Source organism: Arabidopsis lyrata (assembly GCF_000004255.2).
Source record: "Arabidopsis lyrata subsp. lyrata unplaced genomic scaffold ARALYscaffold_3, whole genome shotgun sequence".
Classification (NCBI taxonomy): domain Eukaryota; kingdom Viridiplantae; phylum Streptophyta; class Magnoliopsida; order Brassicales; family Brassicaceae; genus Arabidopsis; species Arabidopsis lyrata.
This window is the reverse complement of record NW_003302553.1, coordinates 22,879,464-22,890,884: the sequence shown is the minus strand read 5'-3', so window position 1 is coordinate 22,890,884 and position 11,421 is coordinate 22,879,464. Positions and strand designations below refer to the sequence as shown.

At 27.6% G+C, this 11,421-nt stretch overlaps 1 protein-coding gene across 2 annotated transcripts; it reads left to right on the top strand.

The window, feature by feature from the left end:
- The first annotated feature begins 8,107 nt into the window (after nucleotides 1-8,107).
- LOC9322248 (homeobox-leucine zipper protein ATHB-21) lies at nucleotides 8,108-11,129 on the top strand. Of its 2 annotated transcripts, none has more exons than XM_021030631.1 (3): nucleotides 8,108-8,657; nucleotides 8,896-9,230; nucleotides 9,903-11,129. In XM_021030631.1, exons 1-3 carry the CDS (start codon nucleotides 8,399-8,401, stop codon nucleotides 10,137-10,139), a joined length of 831 nt encoding a protein of 276 aa, XP_020886290.1. In that variant the 5' UTR covers nucleotides 8,108-8,398; the 3' UTR covers nucleotides 10,140-11,129. The 2 variants fall into 2 exon arrangements, with proteins under 2 accessions (XP_020886290.1, XP_002886182.2); XM_002886136.2 differs by having other exon boundaries at nucleotides 8,893-9,230.
- Nucleotides 11,130-11,421: the final 292 nt, after the last annotated feature.

The following is an 11,421-nucleotide window of genomic DNA, read 5'->3' as shown; positions in this document are numbered from 1 at the left end:
AACGTAGAAAACGATTTCTAAATTATGTATATCGTAATCTAAACAATTAATATCCATTTAAAACGTAATCTACAATAAATATTTAGTTTCTTTTTCTGAAGATTTACTTTCTATATTTAGAGAATTCTAAAAATTTCAGAAAACAAAATCTATAGTATCGTAGAATTTACATTCTAAAAGAAGATTACAATTTCTGATAATGGTAGAAGATGTAGTAATTAGTAGAACGGCTATTCAAAAAGATTTAGAACATAGAGCAAAGCGTATAATACATGTTCTAAATATTTTAGATATATGATTTTCTGACTTCTAAAATTTTTAGAATAGAAAACTAGTCTAAAATATGTAGAACATGTACAAAAATGTAGAATACACACTCTAACTTTCACAGAACTCTAGAAAACGAGTTCTAACAAAATTAGACGAAACTTTATCTATCAAAATATCAAATTTTTTTTAACCAAATCTCAAAAAGTTGACTTCAAATCACCTCTACTCTTGTATATCTACCTGTTTTTATGATTATTTTTTAAAAAATATTTAAATTAGGGTATAGGGGTAAAATCGTCCAAACTGACAATCTCACAAAAAAGGTGTATATGGACAAATTTTTAAGTAGATATCCTTTATTTCCAATTTTCCCAAAATTTAAATCACTCACAAGTCACAAGAGTCCACAATAACAATCCTAACCAGTCACTTATTTACTGTGATACCAAAAAAATAGACAAATGTATCAACTAAAAATTTACAAGAAAGAAATTAAAATCTTATTAGTTTTAAGTTTTATTAAACATGGTTAGATTTTAACTAAAGATTGTTTACATATTGAACTAAAACATAAATTAAATTGTATTCAAAGAATTGTTTTTTTTTTTCTTTTCCTTTCAAATAATTCCAACTGAACTGATTTACAAGCCAAAAATGATGGTGAAGCGTAGGCCTGCGACTTCGGGTAGTTCGGTTAATTTGGGTCGGGTAATCGATTATTTGGGTAGTTCGGAATTTGAGTAATGGTACCAAAAATAACCGAATTAAGAAACGGTTTCGGTTTGGGTATCGGGTTTTTTGGCTATTTTTTTTTTTGGTTACCAAAATTAACCGAATAATTTAGATATTTGGTTAAGTTTAGTTAATTCAGATAAATCGGGTCTATTATCTCGGTTAATTTGGATAAATAAGGGTAATCCGGTTAATTTTGGTTAATCGGATTGGTTAGTTCGGTTAATTTCGGGTAATACGGATAGTTCGTTAATTTGGTTAAATCGGATTGGGTAGTACGGTTAATTTAGGGTAATATGGATAGTTTGGTTAAATTCGGGTAACCATTCGGTTAGGACGAACCGAACCAAATCGAACTGATAACCGATTGCATATTATAATTCCATCTGATCGGTTATTTTCTCTTAACCGAAGCCGAACCAAAAACCAAAAATCTCGGTTCGGTTCGATTCGGAAATTTCGGTTCAGTTATTTTTCCCAGCCCTAGTGAAGCGGTAGTAAATTTATAGTGACACTAATATCTTATTATGATATGTTTATGGCTTGATAATTAAATTTTGGTGTACTTGTTGTAAACAGTAGCCGATTGTTCTATGTATGTATATACATATATAGTTTTATCATGGCTTAACGAGTAAGAAAATGTCTCGAAATAGAAGAGGCGAAATCAAATGTGTCCAAAGAACAAAAAAGCGTGCAAAAAGGAAGAAGCTTTTAATGTGTTTTTAAAAAATGAAAAAGAAACTAATCATGGTTTCATCTTTATTTACTTTTAATTTATTTTAAGAAACTTTCTGGTTTAGCATTTAGCTCTTTTTTATTTACGTTCATATAAGAACACTTGTCAACACTGTATTTTAATTATTTGAACTCGTGTAAACTTTTATATTATAATTTTGTTGCATTAGTCTGATGTAGACTTTTAACAAATTAAAGTACAAACCAAAGTACTAAAAACTGAATTTCCTAATCAAAGGGGATTTCATTTCTCCATCACCTTAAACGTAGATATATACTTTCTCTGTTCGTTTATAAGTAATATTTTAAGTTTCTAATTTTGTTTTTAAATAGATGATGTTTTCAATTTTTAACACAAAATTAATTACTTTTTTATTGGTTTTGACGATTTATATCCGGTAGATTTTTTTTATTGGTTGATTAGATAATAAATGATATTTTTAGTTTAGAAATAAATAAAAATTAAATGATTTCTTAATCTATGTGCATTCTCCTAAAACATCACTTATAAAATAACGGACGGAGTATAGTTTTTTTTTTAAATGAACGTCGATATAGTTACACATTCCATGGGAAAAATCATTACAAAATTTATTTATAAACAGCATCCTGTCGAAGAAAAGAAATAATAAACTTCGGATATTTATTCAAAATTTTAGTCGGTTTATATCATTTACTTTCACTGAATAAAGTGTATTCAAATTATATATTTATTACACTAGACTAGATTTTATATCCGCGCGTTGCGTGTTTTTTTTTTGTCAGCAGCTTTAACTAAAACTCAAAAAAGTCATTTCTGAGGAATTTTGTTTACATAGTTAAATTTAAAATCTCTACTGTTAATATAAATTTTTGAGCATAAATATAATCATAAGAATTTAAAATATCAATATTTGAGTATAAATATAATAATTCAAATTTTTAATAATAAATCTATATAAACACTAAACTTATTTCACAAAGCGATATATAACATATATATTGTCGACGATAATTGTTTCTTTGACAAATAAATAGCTTGATATATATCACATGGTAACAAAGATCACTTAAGAAATTCGTGGGAAGAATAAACGGTATCGACGACAATCTAATGATTCTTTATATCTAAAAGAGTTTCTTTCTTATTCATATCCCATGAATAAATTTCTTTAAAAGTTTTGAAATTAATTATCGATTGTTGACCTAATTGTAGATATTATTTATGATTAAATGTTGATACGAACATAATATCATTCTTTATAAAAAATACGAGTATACCGAGTTTTATGAACATTATTTAGTGTAAAGGTACATCTCTAATACCATGTTGCTAGAACAGGTTTAGCGAACTTGTTTTACCCATCGAAGCTAGTGTAACGTACCATAAGAGAATTCTCGACTAAGTCATCAATGTGCCATCTTATTTTACTTTCCATGATTATATGGCCAAACCGATATGCCCAACTTTGAATCTAAGAATTTGTTTAATAATGTATGTCATGTATTTTCTAAGAACTCATTCGTTTCACACAATGAATGAGATCTCAAAGATTTTACCTTAGTCATGTATATCATCTTTCTAATTTTAAAATTTTATTTTCACACTTTTACCTACCAATTCTTTTGTCATTTTTATGATGCAGTTGTTGCCTCTCGACATCTACTTTCTTTTCACTTTCTATTAACTCACATATAATATATACTAGAATTTAACCTGCGGTACACCGTGGGGCAAAATTGTATTTTATGTATTTTATATAATAATTTATAATTTATTGGATTTATAAATTAATATTATATTAAAAAAAATATTTAATTATTTTATTTTATAATTAATATCGTTGAAATATGTGTACTTAGAAGAGTTGTAGGTGTAGAAATGATATATTGCTAATATTGGCAGATATTTATAATCATGGACTATTATAACAATTTAATATTATTTTGTATAAAAAAAATTACCCCGCGATATATTGCGGGTCAATTTTTTTAAACTAATTTTTTTAAATTTTAAATTATATTTGTTTTGTTAATATTGTTTGGTTTGTTTAGTATTTAAGATTATATAATTATATTTTTATTTTTACTTCTAGGTTTCACCCGTGGTATCAGAATTATTTTGGGCCTTTTTATAGTATGACTCTAAACCATTGCCCAAATTTTAAGCAATGTGGGATATTGTACACATATTTGTTTTTCATCGATTGAGTAATATATGTCCGTTTTAAGAAAATTGAATCAAAAAAATTATTATTTTATTAATTATATATATTTATATAAATTCAAAATAAATTACTATAAGCTCATATAAAAGTGAAAAATGAATCATACATTAATGTTTAAATTAGGTAAAGATGTTTTAGGAAAATTTAGAAACAAATCAATTTGTTACCTTATTTGGAAGCCACAGTTTCTAAAAAAGTTTTCGAAAATATTTTGTAATATTATTTAATAGATAAACATTTATTACAATGGCATTCTCTTGTAAATAAGTGTAAACTCCAAGATTTATTTCATATTTGTACTTCGAAAGTGTATATATAGATTGGACTGTGAATTGATTTCAAGACATATCATAACTATTTTTTTCTTAATTACTATCTTTCAATACTCAATTTTTTGGGTTAAAAGAATTTGATTCCATTAATGAAAAATCAAAAAAAAAAATTTATCATGTTATAAAGTTGTAGTTCCACTTGAGAATATGTTACACAAATTATATATCATTTTTTTTAAACAGTTCACATATAATTTTTATATATTTTGTTGTAGAACTCATGAATAATGTTATCATTGATTATTTTATTTTTTAAAGATGGATGATAAGGTTTTAAAATTCTTAAGATTTTTTTTTTTTTTAATAATTTCACAAGATAAAGTATGAGTCTTACAATATTTTCGTTTTATATTATAAATTTAAGTTGAGTTTAGTTAAAAAAATTGTTTTTAAGTAAAAATTTAATGATAAAAAATATGTTTTCTTCTACCATATATTTAAAATTTACTCCATTCTAAAATTCATTAACACATTTAAAAATTTGAAGTATTATCATTAAATTTTTATCATTTAAAAGTTAAATTATGTTATTATTACTGATAAAAAATTTATATTGTTATTTTAGTTATATAAACATTTCAATTATTTTACATAATTCGTTTTTTATTTATTTAAAATTTAAAATTTCTATTAATTATAAGTAACATAAATATACATTAAATGAATGTTTTAAAATTATTTTAATGTAAAACAAATAGTCTTGCTTAAGTAGATGTTTAAGTGGATAGGATAGATAAAAAAAAAACTCTTCTATTATATATATATATAGATTTATGTATGGTTCAAGTATCCTAAAACAACAAATATCTTCTTATTATTGTCTTTTTCAAAATAAATTTTTGTCTATCTCCCTTTCATCACTTACTGACAGAAAAAATGTGGGCTATGGATATCTCTCAACTGGGTCATTTACACGTGTTCTTATCGGAATAACCCAATTAGGAGAAAAGCTTGAAAATTGAAACTTATATGCTTTTATCGTTCGTCTCCTTTCTCATTTAGGGAATCTCTAAAGACATACGTTAACCATTTCTTTTAAATTTTCCCGATTCATAAGCCAACCAAATTCAATTATTTTTTTTTGTTAAAGCAAATTCAATTAATTTGGTAAAGATTCTCAGCACAGACGCAATGTTTTTGTTATACTAGTTATATATACATGTATCTTAATAATAATAATAATAATTAAAAGTAACGGTTATTTGTGGATAAGTATTTGCCTATTTGGGATAAGATGATTATTTCTCTAATTAATAAACAAAATTATTTGATTTTTCTAGGTGTAATGGGTAAAATTAGCCATTCTTGTTTCATGTATAACTAACTAAGGTGGTGTTATTCAATGATCAATTTTAATAGAATTGAAATCCAACACTAATCCAGTGTTATTCAACTAATGATTATAAATCTAACGTTAAAATCTGGTGTTATTAGATCTTATATTTCATTAGATTTTAAAAGTTTGGTGTTATTCAATGGTGGAGTTAAAGTCAATTCTTTAAGGTTTGTAAAATCCAGTGTTATTCAAAACTAAAAGACTTGTAAAATCTTTGTATATTAAGTCATTTCAAATGAAACCTCTTTGGAGTTTCATGAGTAAATTATTATAATCAAAATCCAAGATATACTGCAGAGATTTTGAAATCCACACAAACAGATTCTTAAAACCAATATCAGAAAACAAATCTAAACCTTAAAGAATTGACTTTAACTCCACCATTGAATAACACCCCCTAACTAACTCGTCATCTTGCATTTAAATATTTAAGTCATGTAATCTTCATGTCTTTTTAGCATTTTTCTTCTAACATATTAAAACAGCTAATTGTCACAAAAATCAGCTATAGCTTTAATTTATGTTCTACATTCCGGCGCCAGTTTTAATAATCAGAATATAGATTAACTCTTAAATTTTAAGAAGAATCATGCTTAAATAAATATCAAACGATTTGCATATGGTAAAGCGGATCATTTGGTACGAAAAGTTCGCACCGAACCGCGTCTTCAAAATTTTTAGTTTAATTTAAAGTTTTTAATAAAAAAAAAATTGGTGAAAAAATAATTTGTGTATTGTACGTGGCTGTGGCAGAACCAGTAAAAACATTTTGAAGAAAACACATTTTACCATTAGATTGTAGGAAAAAGTTTATTAAAAATCAAAATTTTAGCGGCTATTGCTGACTGTAGTCTGATTGCAGGCCCGGTTCAAAGGAGTAGGACGGAGGTGCGACGGCCAGAGGTTTTTTTTTTTTTGAAAAATTTACATATAAAAAAGGTTTAAATATTTTTTAAAAATATTATTAATATGAGAATTATATTTCAAAAGGACTAATTCTTTATAAGAAAAATTTTAAAAAAGCCCAAAACTTTTAAAATAATAATTTTTACTATAAAAAAATTTATAAATTATCAAAAAAAAAATTTCCCTAAAACTTCCAAATATATTGGACAGGAACTGTCTGATTGGTCGTAAAAAAGTCTGGAAACTGAATATCAGAAGACGTGTATGAATATGAGAGGTGGCCTTCCTGCGAATTTGTAGAATATTGACACGTGATTAGACCCCATGTGCTTACCTTATCTTAACACCCGAAGCGAAGAAGCTCTTTCATTGGCGTGGAGCGATGAAAGTAAGTCAAAAATATCGATTGATTACGTACTCTTTTTTTTTTGTGTGTTAAGGTGTACGCATTAAAAACCAAATTTTGAAGGTTACTTTTTTCTTTGAAGGTAACTTTCCTCGGAGTCAAATTACCATCAAACCTTCTATGATGACCATGGTTTTACATGGATACAAAAAAGAGGTTTTACATGGATTCTATAAACAGAATGATGTTATTTATTTATATCATTAGATGAGATGCTATTATACTATATGTATGTATTCTACAAACATACCCATACGTATGTTCAAAATATATGTTGGTCATTGCTAAAAAAGACGATTACCTCTTATTTATGATTATAGCTCTGAAATACCTAAATATGATTTTGGCTATACCACAAATTAAACGTTAACGATACGTAAAATAGTATATGTTTTCAGTTTGAAAACCGATTAAAGAAAACGTTTGAAATTGAAGAGTGAGTAAAAATTATTAATCTACGAGAGATGAGAGTAAAAGTTAACTACCTTTTGAAAGACAAGTCACTTATGTGTTCTCTTTCAGTTTGTTGCTTAGACTTATCCATATGATGGTGATAACGACATCCTCTAATCCTCTCATCACACGTAAAAGCTTTATCACATCACACACATATATATATATATATATATATAATGATAAATACATGTATCTCTTTTAGTTTTTTCAAAAGGGACCTATTGACTATTGCTTTGGGTCTTATGTATTACTTAATGACTCTCCAAAATGGTTTTTCCATTGTTGGAATGCTGTAGTATGAAAGTATATATCAATAAAAGAAACACCTTTGGGAAAAAAAAAAAAAAAAGACTATTGCTTTGGGTTTAAAGACTACGAACGTGTAAATATCCATACCTTAAGAAGAATATATATTAAAAATGGAAAATATTTTATAAGAATTAACATGAACTCATTGACTTGTTTATGATTCTTAAGGTAATCAAGCGTTTGTATGTCAGAACACAAACTATTTAGGAGCTCTAGTAATTAATTAAGAGAGTTTTGGTTCCAAATTGCCAAACGATGTATATGATCTAAAAAAGATAGACTAATTAGTTGAAAAGTTACGTACTGAACTAAGCTGCATATTTTTAAAAAATTTCAACGTAGATATATATATATATATATATATATATACATTATAAATTTTCAAATCTAATTAATATTTATATTATATGGCTGGATCCACTTATTAATTGGTACGAAATTATAAAAACTTCTAATGATTTTATTGTCCAATTGATATAGGCAGGTGGTTTATTCTTTTTTTTTTTATTTTTTTTACTTGTTGTCACATGAATTCGACAAAGAAAATGATATTTTTCAAGTTAACTAAGTCATGTCTTTGCAATATGAAACAATATTAACGAAAGTGATGTATATGTAATTTGAGAACTACAACAACTATTGATATACTAAGTGGCAATAATGTAATTTCAAAGAATCATAAGCCCCAATCCGGAAAAAAATAAATATGTATATTAGAAAAAAAAAACAAACTCTAATCAAACCATCCCTTGACACCTACTCCTCCTTTATAAATGATAAGTCCTCTGCTTCTCCCAACACAACTTCTCTTATTGCAGAAAAAGTGAGACAAAAAAACAACACCAATCTATTGAATCTAAGAGAGAGAAGAAGAAACATGAATAACCAGAATGTAGATGATCATAATCTTCTACTCATTTCTCAGTTGTACCCTAATGTCTATACTCCATTAGTACCACAACAAGGTTTGCTCATCCTAAAGTTACCATCATTTTTTTATTTTCATATAAAAAGACACTCAAAATTGGTTATAGAAATATCTTCAAGTGGGTCTATTTTTTCTTTTTCCGGATAATATATTTGTCTTATGTAATCTTTTTCACATACGTGCATGATACTAGAGAGGATTTAAAAGAGTTAAACACAAAAGACTTTTTGGTTTGTTGTAACATTGGTTTTGATGTGGTTCTCTTTGACCAGCAGGAGAAGCAAAACCAGCGCGGCGGAGGAAAAGGAAGAGCAAGAGTGTTGCGATGGCAGAGGAGGGTGGAGCCGGAGGCAATGGGTGGTTTAGAAAGAGAAAATTGAGTGATGAGCAAGTAAGAATGTTGGAGATTAGCTTTGAAGATGATCAAAAGCTTGAATCGGAGAGGAAAGATCGGCTTGCTTCGGAGTTAGGGCTTGACCCTCGTCAAGTCGCCGTCTGGTTCCAGAACCGCCGTGCACGGTTTAAGAACAAGAGAGTTGAGGATGAATACACTAAAATCAAAAACGCATATGAAACCACCGTCGTTGAGAAGTGTCGTCTTGATTCTGAGGTATGTTCTGAGAGTCTCTTCTCTTTCTAAAAGAGATATAAGTAAAACATTTGGTTAATCATTCATAAATATGATAAAGTTATAGATTTGAATTTTAATAGTGGTTAAGTTGATCAAAGATAAACGATTACTTACCCGGTTTTCTCTTTTAATTCAAGATTTTTTCTTATTGTGAACACAAATATTAAAATGTTTTACCAGAGAAATTTTTTCTCTATATACAGTATATATGATAAAGTTATAAAAATATATTTTCTAAATTATATTGTTTTTACAAGATAATGGACACCAAGTGATACCAACACACATTATAAGCAAATGAGAAAGAAAATCAAAATGCTGATTGAATTCTAAGTTTGTTTACCTTCAATAGCTAAATTAGTAAGATATATAAATTACTAATTGTAATGTAATTATCTTTGTTCTATGAAAGAAAAATCATACAGCAAAGTGAAAAGCTAAAAACAAAAGTGTCATTATATGTAATTATCTTTCCGTACAAACACCCTTTGTATTCTAGTGGTTACTTGCTTGTCTAAGTCATTGACTCATTGGGACTCTCTTATCACCAGCCCCACAAAATATAAAACTCATCAAATCAAACTCTAATAAAAGACCTGATTAGCTGTTAATTAATGGAAAAGTGAATATCAATCAAATTTTAATTTTCAGGTTCTTCACCTTAAGGAACAACTTTACGAGGCTGAAAGAGAGATCCAACGGCTTGCACAAAGAGTTGAAGGAACTTTAAGTAACAGTCCCATCTCATCCTTTGTGACCATTGAAGCCAATCATACGACACCGTTTTTTGGAGATTACGACATCGGATTTGACGGTGAGGGTGACGAGAACTTGCTCTACTCGCCAGATTACATTGATGGATTAGAATGGATGAGCCAATTTATGTAAGAAGTTACTAGCTAATTTATTATTAATCGTAGTATAGTATAATATATAGGGGTTATTGTGATAATTAGTTTAATTTATAATTGGTCGGTATCTACAATGAAGCAGAATGTAGATAAAATTATGGGTCTATTCGCTAGTGTAATATTGTGGATATCTTTCTCGTAGCATCGATTATTTAGGTCGATGGAGGTCAAGTTTGGACAAAAGAGAATGTATATATCTGTCAATTATAAGTAAATTGTGTTTTTTCTCTATTGATCTAATTATATGCTTTTAAACTCAACTATATATGTATGTGAATGTCATAGCTTAAATTGTAACTACATTCACACCGTTAAACATATCTACGAAATTTAATACCCGTATAACCAAAAATTTAAACTAACAAGATAGAATTTAAAAGTTGTATATGTTGCAAACATGCTACAATCAATAAACAAACCGTATAACCAGTTTGAGAATGAATTTTGACAAATTTTCTATGAAAAATATTCTTATTAATCCTTTTTTTTCTCATGTGAATAATATAGATTATTGATGGAAATTTAGCTAAGCATTAAGGATTGCGTTTCTTTGTCACATATTTTTAAATTATGGGGACGAATGTGTTTTTATTTGCAGTGAACAACTTCATTGGCAAATTTACGTATCATACGTTATAGTAATTGATACTGTGATACGTATATAAGGAGTAGTACGGTTTAGAATACGGACCATTGGAATCTATAGCCTGATAGAATCTAAAGTATGTCTTCTGGTCAGATTGCTAAGTACGTGTTTCAACATGGACGATGGACATATGCATTTTTATAAAAATAAAGCATGTTATATGATATGAGCTATATAAACCATGGGGTTTCTTTAAGGACTTTTTATCATGCACATTTAATTGCATGGTGGAAAATAAACGGCTAATGGTATACAAACACAGACAAAACGACGATAAAACTTTAAATGTTGAAGGATAAGATTTTGCCTAAAATTTAAAAAGAAATTTGGATAAAATGTAGCTCAATCGGGTAATAAATAAATGTGGGTTCATCTCATGTGACAACAAAATTGGAGAGCATATGACTATAGGATTGTCCAATATTGACTTAAGATAATATCTAGATATACATGCCTTGCCATTATCGATTTACTATTTAAATCACAAAGATTCCGATTGTAAGAGAAAAAGATTCCGATAGTTAGGATGTTTTTTGTGTTCACATAGTTGCTGTTTCTTATGGTTAATTTCGAAAAGATTCATGTTTTTTTTTCGGATTAAGCTAGTGGAGCC